Source organism: Cucurbita maxima, unplaced genomic scaffold (genome assembly GCF_002738345.1).
Source record: "Cucurbita maxima cultivar Rimu unplaced genomic scaffold, Cmax_1.0 Cma_Scf00009, whole genome shotgun sequence".
NCBI classification, from domain to species: Eukaryota; Viridiplantae; Streptophyta; class Magnoliopsida; order Cucurbitales; family Cucurbitaceae; genus Cucurbita; species Cucurbita maxima.
In genome coordinates, this window is record NW_019272025.1 from 3,241,219 (window position 1) to 3,257,706 (window position 16,488).

The 16,488-nt window shown below is 35.6% G+C and overlaps 1 protein-coding gene across 2 annotated transcripts; it reads left to right on the forward strand.

Moving 5' to 3' along the window:
* Positions 1–697: 697 nt before the first annotated feature.
* Positions 698–10,360, forward strand: LOC111483572 (histidine kinase 2-like). Of its 2 annotated transcripts, none has more exons than XM_023129763.1 (15): positions 698–1,925; positions 2,502–2,771; positions 3,071–3,556; positions 3,876–4,151; positions 4,676–4,845; positions 4,963–5,175; positions 5,290–5,476; positions 5,604–5,655; positions 5,744–5,973; positions 6,074–6,172; positions 6,538–7,205; positions 8,164–8,643; positions 8,800–9,218; positions 9,865–10,023; positions 10,103–10,360. In XM_023129763.1, the coding sequence occupies exons 1-13, from the start codon at positions 1,548–1,550 to the stop codon at positions 9,041–9,043; spliced, it is 3,753 nt and encodes a 1,250-aa protein (XP_022985531.1). In that variant the 5' UTR covers positions 698–1,547; the 3' UTR covers positions 9,044–9,218; positions 9,865–10,023; positions 10,103–10,360. The 2 variants fall into 2 exon arrangements, with proteins under 2 accessions (XP_022985531.1, XP_022985532.1); XM_023129764.1 differs by having other exon boundaries at positions 698–1,871.
* Positions 10,361–16,488: the final 6,128 nt, after the last annotated feature.

Below are 16,488 nucleotides of genomic sequence, written 5' to 3' on the forward strand. Positions count from 1 at the left end.
TTAACCTAATCCATAAGGTCAAATATTATCTTAACCCCACTTGGAACCATTTTCCTTTATTATATTTGGTTAATTTTAATAGCTTCTAATATTAAATTCAATTTAATATTATAAGTAACGTGTATACTTTGACATTTATTCTACGTTTTTTATATATGATTTGACATATCAACTGCCTTAACCAAACTTATGTCGTAGAAATTTATTATTTTTATAATTTTTTTAAATAAATTAAATGATGGTTTAAATAGATTAATTAGGCAGTGAAATTTGTATTTTCTGAATATTATAAGATTGGTGGGTTTTGTCATACATCCAACATAATATTCATTTATTCCAACATTTATTGAATTAATTTTAAATTAGATGGGGAGTTTGAGAATCTTATCCCCGGCGTATTTTAGTCACGGGCAGCCCTTCTAGAGGGCAGCTAGTTTAACGAATAAAACTGCTGGATTTGCATTGTAATACGGTAATTATAGTTGAATTTAAACTGGGTTTGAGTAGTTTGTTGAATTAATGAGTTATAATTAATAAGAATTAAAAGTGTGAATCCGTAAGTCTGCTGCAGAGTGCAGCGGTAGAATACAAATTCCATCATCTTTAATCACTGAACGGTGGTGCGGTCTCTTTCAAGTAAGTAAAAGTGAAAATGACGCAGAAGGACGAACAAAACGGGGCTGAAGGGGGTAATAAAGGCATGATGGTTGAGTGAAAACGCCTTGCTCTGCTGCTGTGGTCTAGTAGCTGAGCTTTCACTCAGCTAAAAAGTAGGCCAAAATTGGACGACCCATTTGGGAGAAATCTTGCCAAAGCCGAGGGGATTCTGTTCTTGAAGTTTTGAATGAGTTAATGTGTTGATTAGAGGTTTGATTTTGATTATAGCTTTTGTTTGCTTTTGCTTAACGTTCTTCACTGGATGATGAGATAATGATGTACCCACTTTGAGATAGCGAGAACAAGAGGGAGATACTGAGAGGGGATGCTTTTTTCTTTTTTCCACTGTCTGATTAGTGATCATTGATTCCAGTTGTTGTAATTATGGAGGAACCAACTGGGTTTAACCCTCTTTGAATAAAAATTCCCCTTCTCCACCATCTTATAATTGATTCCAGTTAAATTCTGGCATGAGCCAACTGGGTTTTACCTCCATTCACGTGAAGCAGAGGAAAAAGGAAAAAGGAATCGACCCATTTCAGAAAAAGGGTCAATACTTCTCCCCATCTCTTTACTAGTTCACGTAATCGTTACCAAAATAACGACTGGGTTTTATCCAGTCTGTTGCCGCCATGATTCGTACGAAGATTTTAGTCGATTAACGCCAGTGATTTCTATGGATTAAACTTCTACACAGGACCAGATTAAGGGTTCTGGGATTGGAGGCCAGAACGGGGTTCTTTTGGGTCGTTGAATAATGATTAGTTCAAGCGGATTCTTACTCGAGTGCTGATTTTGATAAGAAGGGTCAGTGAAGAATTGGTGGTATTCCTTTAATTTGTGGGTTTTCTTGTTGAATTTCTATTGTTGTGTTCCGGTGGAGGAGTTTTATGTGGAGGGGTTGCTCTGGCGGAGCTGGGGTTTTGCTCAAGCTCTCAAGGTGCTTACTGAGGATGTCTTTGAGCTGCAAGTTTTCTACCTCCAATGGAAAATTTCTAGCTGGGTTTAAGCTGAAGAAGGCGAAGGAGTATCTGTGTTTGTTAAATTCCACCGGAAAATGGAAGAAGAGGCTTCTCTGTCTTTTGATTCTTGCTCTACTTATACTTTTGAGCTGTTGGTTTTCCTTGCGTTCGTATAATGTAAATAGTGGCACAAAACAGAAGACCTCGTACTTGTTCGATGAAGAAACTCGAACTTTTCTGCGGCATTTCAATGTAAGCAAGAATCAGCTTCAAGCTTTAGCTTCCTTGTTATCCGAATCAGATCGGGTTAGTCCTTTTACAGTTCAATTTTTTGATCTTTTGATTTGGCAAACAATATCAGCTAGGATCTCATATCAACATTGTTCTTCTTTTCTCATTTATTTTCAACTTTGGAGCTGTGGCAATGTAAAAGACTTAGGAATTGCTGAATTCATAGTCTGAGGCAGACTGTTTATGACTATTTAATGAATTTATCACATTAGTTTAGGTAGAAATCATTGAAGATCACTTCCAAGCCTGATAAACTGAGGCAATATACTAGGAATCATCAAGCTATATGTGTTGTACCACTGGCAAACCTATCCATTGTTTAGGTATACACCAGACAAGTGCTTCATATCTTTCCCAAATCATGTAACAGGAGGAGGATTAGAGAATAGCTGCATTAAAAGGTTTTCATTAGATTATGTAAGAGCCCAAACCTCTTGCTAATAGATATTATTCTCTTTGGACGTTCCCTTCCGGGCTTCCTCTCAAGGTTTTAAAACGCGTCGGCTAGGGAGAGATTTTCACATCCTTGTAAGGAATGCTTCGTTCCTCTCTCTAATCAATGTCGGATCTCACAAATTATATTTGTTGCAGATATCTGGGTGCACCAATGATTTTGGACCTGACACATCAGAGTTGGATGGAATTGGCTGTGCTCAGAGGTTACTGTACTGGGAGCAAGATTTGCACAAGCAGTATGTATGGGTTGAAGAAAGTGCAGATTCCAATGTTGGGCGGTGCCCAGTTCGAACTGAGAAGATCCCTGAAAATTCTGACCAATTATTCTTTGAGGACATAACTGTTCCATTTGCTACAGACTTATCCACCTCTTTACTTTCAAATGGAAATCAGCTTTGTGGAAAGGTAGATAAGTTTTTATATTGGAATTAGTAAATGTAGTTTTCTGTGCTTGAAAACTTCATCTTTCTCAATTGGCAACATGTAAAGAACTATTTTTTTTTATTATGATTCCTATCTACTATAGGAAATTAATGGAGTACACCTTGGTTTGTTTATTCGTTTATCGATATCTTTTGATAACAGAACAAATACATTACCCACCTTTGAATTTTGATGATGATAAGCACTATCATTATTTAGTTTTTATGCATAGAAAGTTAACTTTTGAGTTGCTGATCAATCTTGCATCTGGGTATTATCAGATAATTGAACAAGCAGGACAGCTTAGATGCCTTATAAGAAAGCACTGGAAGATTTTCTGTAGTTTATTGATTGGATGTTTTTGGGTTCTTCTTGGACTGGTAGTGTTCCAGAAAGTATCTGGTTTCCATCTAAAATTGTGGAACAAGAAACATCCAAAGCCAAATCAGCCATTGGTTCATCAACAGTGGGTCTTACTAAGGAGAAAACAGCATCAACAAGTCAAAGATTCTCCTAAAGGCGCTGGTAAATGGCGGAAGGTGCTCTTAAGAATATTTATTGTTGTTGGGATCATCGGGTCCGTTTGGTTATTTTGGTACCTGAACCAGACAGCCATTTTGAGACGAGAAGAAACACTTGCAAACATGTGTGATGAGCGAGCCCGGATGTTGCAGGACCAATTCAACGTTAGCATGAACCATGTTCATGCATTGGCTGTTCTTACCTCTACTTTCCACCATGGAAAACAGCCTTCTGCCATTGATCAGGCAATGCTCTTTCTGTTTGCCATTATTTTGTTTCTTCTCTGACATATAATTTCTATACTGATCATGAAGCTGTATGCAATGAATATGAAAACCTGATTTCAATAATCCTTCCTTGAAGAACAGTTCCCATGCTTATGTTAAGTTTTAAGAAAATATGAATAGCAAAATAGTGTTGTTTACACAACCATTTTCAATTAAGAATTGCAATAACTCCGATCTGGTTAATTCAAGGAATCAAATGATTGTACTGAAAGAATTGTGTTCGAATCCTAACTAGTCTTCTGTCTAGCTGATTATTTGTAAATTCTTCTCTCTGCAGAAAACATTTGGTGAATATACAGAAAGAACCTCCTTTGAAAGACCGCTGACTAGCGGTGTAGCTTATGCTCTGAAAGTTAATCACTCAGAAAGAGAGAAATTTGAGATGATGCATGGATGGACAATAAAGAAAATGGAGACTGAGGACCAAACTCTTGTTCAAGATTGTAACCCAGAAAATTTGGACCCTGCACCAATTCAAGATGAATATGCACCTGTCATATTTTCTCAAGAAACAGTTGCACATATAGTTTCTATCGACATGATGTCGGGAAAAGTGAGTACTCGGATACTATTTTGTCATGCCCCTGAAATTCTATTCTGAATCAAGGAGATATGAATGAAAACACCTAAATGATAATTCTCTTTTGTTGATTTCTAATCTTTAAATGTAGCCATGTTTTTGTTCCAGATAATGGCAATGGTTAAGCTCTCGTTTCCACCCGTTAGGTTTTACAATGTGCAGGACTTATGAATTGAAGTTTTACAGAACTGTTCGATTGTTTTATCATTATGGCTAAGTGTTCATTTGTTATAATTTTGAACAGAGTTAAACAAGTCTTGTCATTTAGTTCTTGAAGGATAGCTATTTCTGGTGTCAAATTCTAAGGCACCGCTATGTTACTGTATACACTTCTGGCTCTATAGGAAGCCTGTGATCATACATGATTCATCAACTCTGGGGTCCCTATACCCTCCTTATGATGGAGCAGACTTGTCAATATTGAGAGTGTTCATTTTTTGTGTCTATTTCAGTCACTTGAAGGATTAACTTCTTTACATAATGCTTCTGTCTTGCAGGAGGACCGTGAGAACATCTTGCGAGCTAGGGCGTCTGGAAAGGGAGTGCTTACATCTCCTTTTAAACTTTTGAAATCTAATCACCTTGGAGTTGTTCTCACATTTGCTGTCTATAACACTGACCTCCCCCCAGATGCTACTCCCAAGCAACGTATTGAAGCTACTGTTGGGTAAGTTTGTTTCTTGAAAACTTGTTACTTCGTGCATGTGTATCCCTTTCTTGAAAATTCCATGTCATAGTTAACAAGCTGAACCTAATTATCGGTCTTGAATTCATTTCTTCGAAGCTATCTAGGTGCATCATATGATATCCCCTCACTGGTGGAAAAGCTTCTGCATCAGCTTGCTAGCAAGCAGACAATTGTTGTGAATGTTTATGATACAACCAATGATTCTGCTCCGATCAACATGTATGGTTCTGATTTTACCGATACTGGGCTACTGCATATTAGTAAACTTGATTTTGGGGATCCATTAAGAAGGCATGAGATGCATTGTAGGTAAGTCACCTGCTGTGTTGACTTCATGGCATTATGCTACTTACCTATATGAATCCAATATTGTGGAATTACTGTTGATTTCTCATGAGCTCAGAGCGTATCATTTGGTTACAGATTCAAGCATAAACCTCCACCTCCTTGGACGGCTATCAATTCATCAGTTGGCGTCCTAATCATTACCTTGTTGGTTGGCCATATATTTCATGCAGCAATAAGTCGGATTGCAAAAGTGGAGAATGACTATCACGAGACGATGGGGCTTAAAAGTCGCGCTGAAGCTGCTGATGTGGCAAAATCACAGGTGCATGTCAAAACTTCCGATATTCAGAGCGTGCTTTCTCTCCTTTGTATTCCTTTCAATATTTTACTACATTATCTAGAGAGATAATATGAGTTTGTCAAGTTTTCTGAAGTATTGCATTTTGTAGTTTCTGGCAACAGTTTCCCATGAGATCAGAACACCAATGAATGGTGTTTTAGGTAATATGAATGCTATTCAATTGAAAAGTCAATACTATAAATCTTCACATTTATATCTTGCATAACAACGCTTAATTACTTTATGTAGGCATGCTCAAATTACTGATGGACACTAACCTTGATTCAAAGCAACTGGATTTTGCCCAGACTGCCCACGAGAGTGGAAAAGATCTGATATCACTCATAAATAAGGTTCTTGATCAAGCTAAGATAGAATCAGAAAGGCTTGAACTTGAATCTGTGCCCTTCGATCTGCGTGCTATACTTGATAATGTGATCTCACCTTTTTCTCTCAAATCTAATGTCAAGGGAATTGAGGTAAATTGATCAATTTATTTCCTTGTTGATTTCCAAAAATGTGGTTCTTGGTGGTGTACGCCTTACGTGAAATTGATTTCGTGCTCCCTTTCGTGTGAAGTTGGCTGTTTATGTCTCTGATTTGGTGCCTGAAGTTGTCATTGGTGACCCTGGACGCTTTCGTCAAATAATTACTCATCTTGTTGGAAATTCACTCAAGGTTAGATTTTATTTACGACTACTTACCTTTCGTTATCATCTGTAAGCCTCGTTGATCGACTGTGCCACCTCATATTTGAGATGAAACATAAAGAACAGCACAACATTCTTGTGCCCATTTTTGCAACTCATGATTAATTTTGATGTTTCTAGTTCCTGAAATTACCAGTGTTCTACATGTTGCTCATTACTTGCACATGAAATGTATATAATCGAGACGTATACTAATAGAACCTTTTAACCCGTGCTTGCAAAAAACTGACGCTATGGTGTGCTGCAACAATGCTGCACTGTTATGTTCTCTGGGATCTATGCTGATTTAACTTACATTTGCTTGATGCCAAATTTATCCTGATTTTAATGCAGTTTACTCATAAAAATGGACATATATTAGTCTCGGTGCATCTGGCTGACGAGGTGAGAGGTCCAGTTGATTTTATGGACATTGTTCTTAAACAAGGCACATATGTAGTTGGAGATACATCAAACAATAGTTGTACTACATTCAGTGGGTTACCTGTGGTGGATAGATGGAAAAGCTGGGAGAAATTCAAAAAGTTCAGCAGGACGGATGCGGTGGAGGAACCCAAAACAATTAGAATACTCGTGACCGTAGAGGATACAGGTGTAGGAATTCCCCACGATGCACAAAACCGAGTATTCATGCCTTTTATGCAGGCAGATAGTTCCACATCTCGGACGTATGGTGGCACGGGAATAGGATTGAGTATTAGCAAACATTTGGTGGATCTCATGGATGGGGAGATTGGGTTTGTGAGTGAGCCTGGTATTGGTAGCACATTTTCTTTTACGGTTTCTTTCCAGAAAGGGGAAATTAGTTCTTTGGATACCAGACAGCCACACTGTGATCTGGGTGTTGTCGATTTCCAGGGGCTAAGAGCATTAATAATTGATAATAGCTGCGTTCGAGCAGAGGTCACGAGATATCATCTTCAGAGGCTGGGGATTTCTGTTGATATTACTCTGAGTGCAGAGTCTGCTTATCAATATCTATCCAATACCTCCAACACAAGGTAAGTTTTATTAGTCTTATTCATCTTATGCTGTCATTGAAGGAAAATTTTCATTTGGGTGTCAAACTTGGCTCTTGTATAAAAGGGACTCTATAGACCAATTGGAGGCTCAATAAATTCTCCTTCAAGGCAAAATGAGTGATTAGCATATTTATTTCTAAGATCTAATAAATTGTGAGATCCCACGTCGGTTGGAGAGGGGAACGAAACATTTCTTATAAGAGTGTGGCAGCCTCTCCTTAGCAAACATGTTTTAAAACCGTGAGGCAGACGGTGATACGTAATGGGCCAAAATTGACAATATTTGCTAGCGGTGGGCTTAAACTGTTACAAATGGTATCAAAGCCAGACACCGGGTGGTGTGCCAGCAAGGACACTGGGCCCCCAAAAGGGGTGGATTGTGAGATCCCACATCAGTTGGAGAGGAGAACAAAATATTCCTTATAAGGGTGTGACAACCTCTTCCTAGCAGACATGTTTTAAAACCGTAAGCCTGTCAGTGATACGTAATGGACCAAAGCGGACAATATCTGCTAGTGGTGGGCTTAAACTGTTACAAATGGTATCAGAGTTAGACACTAGGCGGTGTGCCAGCGAGGACGCTAGGCCCCCAAAGGGGGTGTATTGTGAGATCCCACATCGGTTGGAGGAGGGAATGAAACATTCCTCATAAGGGTGACAACCTCTCTCTAACAAACGCGTTTTAAAACCGTGAGGCTAACAACGGTACATAACGGGCAAAAGCGGACAATATCTGCTAGCGGTGGGTTTAGGCTGTTCCATAAATGATTAATGAGCATATGAAGCATCATGTAGTTGTTCTATTTAAAGTCCAATTTCCACATTAGAAAATATGTATATCTATCTTATTGATATTTTAAGGTTAGGCTAGAAAGGATTTATTGTTCCGTATCATGTTCAACTATTACTAATACACTTTAATTTTCGAAATCAACAGAGCATCGACACAACTGGCCATGATTCTTATAGACAAAGACATTTGGGACAAGAAAGAGGGTCTCAAGTTCCATCTTTTGTTTAAAGAGCATGTGAATGGTCCAAAACTCTTTCTCTTGGCATCCCCCAAAAGCTCCAATGAGCAATATGAACTTAAATCTTCTGGTCATGTAAATAATGTGTTAAGTAAGCCTCTTCAGTTAAATGTGTTGGTCAGTTGCTTCCACGAAGTCTTCGGGATCGGGAAGAGGAATCAAGTAATTATTAAACGACCATCGACTCTTGGAAATCTGCTGAAAGAAAAGCATATTCTGGTTGTGGATGACAATGCTGTAAACAGAAAGGTGGCCGAAGGCGCCCTAAAGAAATATGGAGCTGTTGTAACTTGTGTAGAACGTGGAACGGATGCTGTGGCTCTCCTCAACCCTCCACACAACTTTGATGCTTGCTTCATGGACCTCCAGATGCCTGAGATGGATGGGTAATATCTTCCTGCTGTTTATGAATTTGCTTTATAACTAAGCCATATTGCCTGGGAGTAGTCACAGATATCACATTCTTTGTCATAGCATTTCCAATCGATACTACAATAGGTTGACTTGCTGTAATCATGATGCGTGTCGAATATTATATGCAGGTATGAAGCTACAAGACGGGTCCGTGCTGTAGAAAGTGGGGTGAACGCGAAAATTTCATCTGGAGAAGTGTCAAATGAGGATAATAAGGTCCATTGGCACACACCAATATTTGCTATGACGGCAGATTTAATTCAGGCTATGAATGAAGAGTGCGTGAAGTGTGGGATGGATGGTTATGTAGCTAAGCCATTCGAAGAGGAGCAGCTTTATTCGACTGTAGCACGTTTTCTTGAGACTGCTTGACACAATGCTGCACGTAGCGGCAATAACCGTTCCTTACCTCTCTGACCTGAAGCTTGTCACTCTTATGCAAGGATGGATGGCTCCAGATTATGGCTGCCCATCTTCTGACTACTCTATCCAGCTATCGGATGGTGGATGGAGTTAACCAGGTCGTGTCCTCATCTGTTAATTTGTGGTAAGCTTCCATATTTCCTCTACATTTTATTTCTTGATGAGAGGTAACATAATTTCATTCATAACTCTGGCTGCTTCTGGGTGGGGTGCCTGTTTATTCATCCTTCTGCAACATCAAATTTGGTTTTGGCCTTCCTCATGAGTTAACTATTAACTGATAAATTTTCCTACTCTATTGTGAGATCCCACGTCGTTTGGAGAGGAGAACAAAACATTTTTTATAAGGGTGTGGAAACCTCTCTCTAGTAGATGCGTTTTAAAACCTTGAGGGGAAGTCCAAAGATAGTATCGGTTAGTGGTGGGCTATCAGAGCCAATCACCGGACGGTGTGAGGCATTGGTCGGAGTATGGCTAGACCTTCTCCATAACAGACACGTTTTAAAACCATGCGACTAACGGTAATACATAAATAGATCAAAACAGACAATATTTGCTAACGGTAGGCTTGGGCTGTGATACTTTTCAACATGTTTTCAACTGCCTGTAGCAGATCAAGGGCAATTCATCGCTCGAGTTGCCTTTTCTTTTGTGTTATTTTAGGCACTTAAAGCTCTCCCATTTGTTCAAAATCATCATTTCATGTTCTTTGAAACTTCTCCATTATTCCTTCACCACCTAAAAGATTTCTTCTTTGTTATTTGTTTCAGGAATGACAACCATGATAAGGTAGTGTTAGCAGTGGGTGTAGGCTGCTGGGGGAAAAGCGAGCAAACGATGGATGATCCATGGATTTGCATTATGCCATGTCCCTCCAATGGCCATAAACTAACAAATGGCTTCCTAGATGGCCCTTGACTGCTTGTCAAGTAAGTGCCTGTCCGTTCTTTTTCCACTTGCCAAACAAGAAAGGCTACATTATTTACACTATTCCTTATCTTGACGTAGGTAGACTCGAATGTTATGATTTGCCAAAATTACTCGTTTATGAACCCTGAAGACTTTTATCTCCTCCGAGATGGCCCTTATCGAATTCCTCCCTCGTCGTTCATTGGAATGATAAAATCTTCACCTTTTTCCGAGCTGACTACGAATGATTCGACATTTTTCACTAGCTGTATGTATCCTGATAGATATAACAAAATACCAATGATTCTTCTAATAATCAGAAACACCAGAAAACTCATATTTGGAGGAAGCTCTGCTGCTGTTTCCAAGAACAGACATTTGAAAGAGTATTGTTGTCTGCTTACAAATTCTCGAAATGTCTCGTGAAAGGTCAATGGTTTCATTTTGAGTCTATATAAAATTATGTATGTTATATTTGTAAAGGAGATTTGAAAAATGTTGTAAAAAGAGCATTTTGCTTTTCTTACGGTACATACTTGGTTATACCTGATAAAACTATGTACAGTAAATTGAACTATATATATATATATCTCTTTTAGGTAATGATTTGAACATGTACTTTTGCACTACGTGTATTTTCTTTTACTATATACTTGAAGTTATCAATATAATCCTTTAGTCAGTATTCTTTCTTGCATTCTCTCTCTCTCTTGTTTTTTGTATTCATATAGATCGAGTGTGTGTTGTTGTGCGATTCTACCATTAATTGTAGCCTTGTCTTAACCCAACTTTCAGAGATTGAAGCACTAGGGTGATCTTGCTTCTTCAAAGGAGATGCTATGTAATAGCCTAAGTCCACTACTATTTGATATTGTCCGCTTTAGCTCATTACGTATCGTCATTAGTTTCACGGTTTTAAAACATGTACGTTAGAAAGAGGTTTCCACAACCTTATAAGGAATGTTTTTTTCCTCTCTCCAACTAACGTGGAATCTTACATGTCATCATTACAGACTTTGATCTTAATCCGCTTCATCGATTCTCTTTCTTTTAGTAAATTGCAAAAGTTACCCAATTACACTATCTAGAAAAATTGTCATCATTGAAGTGGATCATCCTCTTACATTGAACCCATGTGTATGCTATGAAGCATGTTTGTGTGATACTCATTAACTCAAGAGAAAAGAGGTTAAAGAACACTACAAAAATATTCAAAGGCTATAAGATTGGATGTCTAAAAGAGATAATCATTCCATTTCCTTCATTTATTTCTATTAACAATGTTGATTCTCAACTAAAATATATATATATATATAAAAAAAAACTTTGTTCCATCATCACCTCAAGTGCCTAAATCTTTATACATCACCTCGAGTGCCTAAATCTTTATATAGGTCTCCGTTTCATAAATATTTGTGCTTGTTTTCTCGTAATTTCTTTACCACGATTTTCATCTTTCTTAGCAAGCATTTGAAGTCTTAGCCAACAAATTTTAAGAATGGCTCTCACGAGTATAAACTTATTCCACAGTGAAAACGGTTGGATGATGAAAGTCCCACAAGCTAATTTAGGGAATGATCATGAGTTTATAAGTGAGGAATACTAACTCGATTGGAGTGAGGCCTTTTGGGAAGCCCAAAACAAAGCCATGAGAGCTTATGCTCAAAGTGAACAATATCATACCATTGTGGAGAGTCGTGTTCATCTAACATGGGTATGAGAGTCATGCCGTAAACTTAGTTATGTCAATATATTGGCAAATCCTCGAATGTCGAACAAAGGATTCCAAAAAGAAAAAAAAAAAAAAAGAGTCAAACCTCCTTGAAGGTACGAAGGCAGTCAAAAGTTAAGCCATGAGAGCTTATGTTTAAAGTGAACAATATCATACCATTGTGGAGAGTCGTGTTCGTCTAACAAAAACGAGTTTATTCATCTTTCAAACATAAAACTATAGGAGGAGAAGTGAGAAAATACTTTTAGTAATTTAATAAAAAGAAATTACAGTAATAAATGTCCAAATAAATGGGTCCCACTCTATACCCAAATTACACAGCAAGCGTGTAAATATAAAAATTAATGTTTGGAAGTTGATAGCAGATTCCGAGACAAGAAAAAGGGAAAAAAAATATATATAAATTTCAAATGTGCTAAATAGACGGTGGCAATAAGACAACGATTACGCACGTATATGTCATGTCATGTGTCACAATCGTACTTTTGTAGCAATGGAATAACATATATTTGCAAAAAAATATTTTAGAAAACGTTAGTAAAGGAAATATATTCAAATTTCTCACCGCTGACTTGTAGCACAAGAGTACGATTGTGACACATTGCCAATTTCATATCTTCATTGGTATAAGAACTTTTAAAGTCATAAAAGTTTATGCTTAAAATAGACAATATCATACCATTGTAAAAACCTCGTAGTTCTTAACATCTCAATCATCGTTTACGGTTGATATTCAAAATCGCTATAAAACAAACGAAAAAAGTGTGAGATTTGTGAGTGTGGTGTGGGGACTCAAAGTTGAAAGTACAGTACATAGATAGCTCCTACACAGTACACTCCTCTTACAAATAACATCATTTTGACATTTTCTTTTTCAATTTTCATTAAAATAAAATCAATGTCCTCTTTCTTAATTATTTCATCAATTCAACTTTATTGTCAACATTTTTATTTATTTTACTTTTTCAATAATAAAAATCTATTATTATTTAAAAATAAGTTAAAAGTAATTAATTTAAATTAAAATCTGGATAGAAAATAAGATATAAAGAAAGGAGACATTATTATAGCTCATGAGATTCACGACAATAATAATGAAGAAAATAAAATGATGGAATTTGGATAAGCCCACTTCAAATATCGAAGTAAAAGGTTAATTAAGCTGTCCACGTTTATATGATTATTACCTAATTAAGTAGCTTAATCTTATTTTGGAACCTAATCTATATAATAGAAAAAAAAAAAAAAAAAACATAATTAAATATTTAATTCAATTGTAATTAATATTAATAATTGATTCGCTCCTTAAAATTATATTTAATTAATTTCAGATGATTAATCATAAAATTCTTCTTCTAGAAGAAGAATTTTTATTTTTGGAGATGATTATGCGTAAATAATAATAATAATAATAAATATATGTAAATTTGGCACGCGAATAAAGTGAGGGACAAAAAACAAATAAGAAAATTTGAAAATTATTGATTTGTTATGTGTTAGGGTCAGATGCATTGAAAGTGTTGGCTTATTGGCCCTTGATCTCACATTAATTAATTTCAATGAATTAATTATTGATGTTTTGATGATAACAAACCTACTTTTAATTATTAACTATTTTCAGTTTTTTGAACTGTCCACAGTATAAGGTCGGGAATAACGATTACAACAACTTTTCAATTACTCAAATCAGAGCTAAAACGAAGAAATTAGAGTCGAGACAACATACCCGACGTGATGATGTGGCAACAAAATCAAAATGATGGACAAATCAAAATATATCAAAGTATGACATTTATAATATTGGAAGAGTAACACATGGTGGAGTTTTTCTTATTATTACATTTCTAAATAAAATTATTTTTACAAATATAAATTTGAATATAACCGTTACTCACATCGAATTTTATTATTACTATATTATATTATTATATTATTATATTTTAAAATTTTGGTAGTTACTCACATCATTTTTATTATTATTATATTATTATATTTATAATAAATTTTGAATTACATTTTACCGTTACTCACATAACTTTTTATTATTATTATATTATATTACTATTATATTAAAATTTTGAAATAAATGAATTTAGAAAATTTTCTTACTTAATTACTTTTAATCTCCACCTTCCATTATTCCTAACACAATCCAATGGTCAATATTCAATCCTACATTTTGCCACTTTTCTCCTCTATATAAACTCATCTTCCCCACATTTTTATATATACAACTTACATACATTCTTCAATCCTCATTTGTTCAAAGTCTCCATTGTTTATTGCTCTCTCCAAGCTTACAAGTTTATTTCTTTTCATCTTATTCTTGAGAGGGATTATTATTATATTGTGAGGAAATAGTTGTCAGTATCCCAAATTGTAAATCTACTCTTTGAGAGAGTTGTGGTGTGTTATTATCAAACTCAAATACTTGTATCGGTTTGATCCTGCGTCGTTGAAAGGATTGAGTTTGCTCTTGAACTCGTAAAAAGAGCGGTGTACCGGTTTGGCTCTGATCCGTGGAAAGAGTCGGAAAAGTTCTTTATTCAAATTCCCAAGAGGCGCTTGGGGAGTGGAGTAGGTCGAGTTTGACCGAACCACTATAAAACTACGGTGTCATTTTCTCTAACTCTTTCCTATTTAATTTCAAGATTATTATTATGTTTATTGCATGTTCTACTTGATTATTGTTTTGACTTGAATTATTTTGTTTTAGTAATTATCATCTTCTACTTATTTGTAAAAAGTTTTATCATTAGAAAAATTAATCAAGTTTAAACACTTTTATCGTTAAAACCCTATTCACCCCCCCTCTAGGGTTGCCATACCGATCCAACAATTGGTATCAGAGCAGGTTGCTCCTATAGATTTTTTATCTAAACTTTATTGTTCGAGCTTATGGCAAACCTACGTGTTAAAAATGGTTTTAGTGAAGGACAATCAACTTCTAGGCCACCTTATTTTGATGGAACAAATTATACATGTTGGAAAGCTAGGATGAAAATTTATTTGCAATCCGTTGATTATCAATTGTGGTTAAATGTTAGTAATGGTCCTTACATTCCAATAAAAATTGTTAATAATATTGAGGTGCCTAAATTAGAAAATGAATTTGATGAGCATGATATGAAAAAATGTTCTTTGAATGCTAGTGCTATCAATTGTCTGTATTGTGCCTTAAGTAATGATGAATTTAATAGAGTATGTATGTGTTCTTCGGCATATGAAATTTGGAAAACTCTTGAAGTAACTCATGAGGGAACCAATCAAGTTAAAGAAACAAAAATTAGCATGTTAGTTCATAATTATGAACTATTTAAAATGGAGGAAAATGAACCTATTGGTGATATGTTTACTAGATTTACTAATATTTTAAATGCTTTGAAAAATCTTGGAAAAGTATATTCTACCTCCGAAAATGTAAGAAAAATTCTTAGGTCTCTGCCTAAAAGTTGGGAGGCAAAAGTGACGGCGATTCAAGAAGCAAAGGATCTCACAAAGCTTCCTTTGGATGAACTCATTGGTTCTCTTATGACACATGAGATTACCATGAACGGGCACATGGAAGAAGAATCCAAAAAGAAGAAAAGTATAGCCCTAAAATCCATCAAAGTTGACTCTGAAGATGAGGACGTCCTTGATGAAGATGATGTCGCCTACTTCACACGTAAGTATAAAAATTTTATTAAAAGGAAGAAACAATTAAAAAAACATTTCACAAATCAAAAAGAGTCAAAAGGTGAAAAGAGCAAAAACGATGAGGTAATATGTTATGAATGTAAAAAGCCGGGTCATATAAGAACGGATTGTCCTCTCCTCAAATCATCTAAGAAATCCAAGAAGAAAGCAATGAAGGCTACTTGGGATGATAGTGATGAAAGTGCAAGTGGAAGTGATGAAGAAGTTGCAAATTTTTGCTTCATGGTTCATAGTGACAAAGAGGATGAACAAGAAGATGAACAAGAAGATGAGGTAACTCTTGAATCTCTTTCTTATCATGAATTATTTAAACTTGTTGATGAGATGACAATTGATTTAGAAAAACTTAGTTCAAAGTATGTTGTGCTTAAAAAGAAATATAAGACTTCAATTATTGAAAATAAGTCTTTGCTAAATGAAATTTCTTGCTTGAAGGAGAAGGATCATAATATTGTTAAAATTGATGTACCTTGTGAAAAGCATGTATTTGATTGTGATGAGAAAAATGCATTAATTGATAAAGTCAAGACTCTTGAGCATGATTGTGGTGAAAAAGATAAATTAATTAAATTGCTCAAAGAGAATGAATCAAATAATTTGCAAGAACTTGGTAGGGCTAAGGAATCTATTAAAATGTTAACAATAGGTGCTCAAAAATTAGATAAAATACTTGAAGGAGGTAAGTCATATGGTGATAAAAGAGGATTAGGCTATATTGATGAATGTTCTACACCTTCAAGTTCTAAAACAATCTTTGTTAAAGCATCCCCTATCTTGCCTAAATCTAACACATGTAAATTTGTATCTAAGTATGATAAATCTAGATTTGTGCCTATATGTCATTATTGTGGTGTTGAAGGTCATATTAGACCTAAGTGCTTTAAATTGAAAAATTCTCAAAATATTCATTTAGGAAGAAAAGTTTCTCAAAATACAAAGTTTAACAATGTTTTAGAAAATAATTTTTCGAATAAAAATAGAATACACAAATTTAGTCCAAGAAATAAATTCTTGCATAATGTCGTTTGTTTCTCGTGTGGTAAGTTTGGACATA

Excerpts from the sequence above, each read along its gene's own strand:
- LOC111483572 (XM_023129763.1), top strand. The coding sequence starts at position 1,548 with ATGTGGAGGGGTTGCTCTGGCGGAGCTGGGGTTTTGCTCAAGCTCTCA. Across the intron at positions 2,772-3,070 it reads GAAATCAGCTTTGTGGAAAG|ATAATTGAACAAGCAGGACA; the intron begins GTAGATAAGTTT and ends GGGTATTATCAG. Across the intron at positions 5,974-6,073 it reads CTAATGTCAAGGGAATTGAG|TTGGCTGTTTATGTCTCTGA; the intron begins GTAAATTGATCA and ends TTTCGTGTGAAG.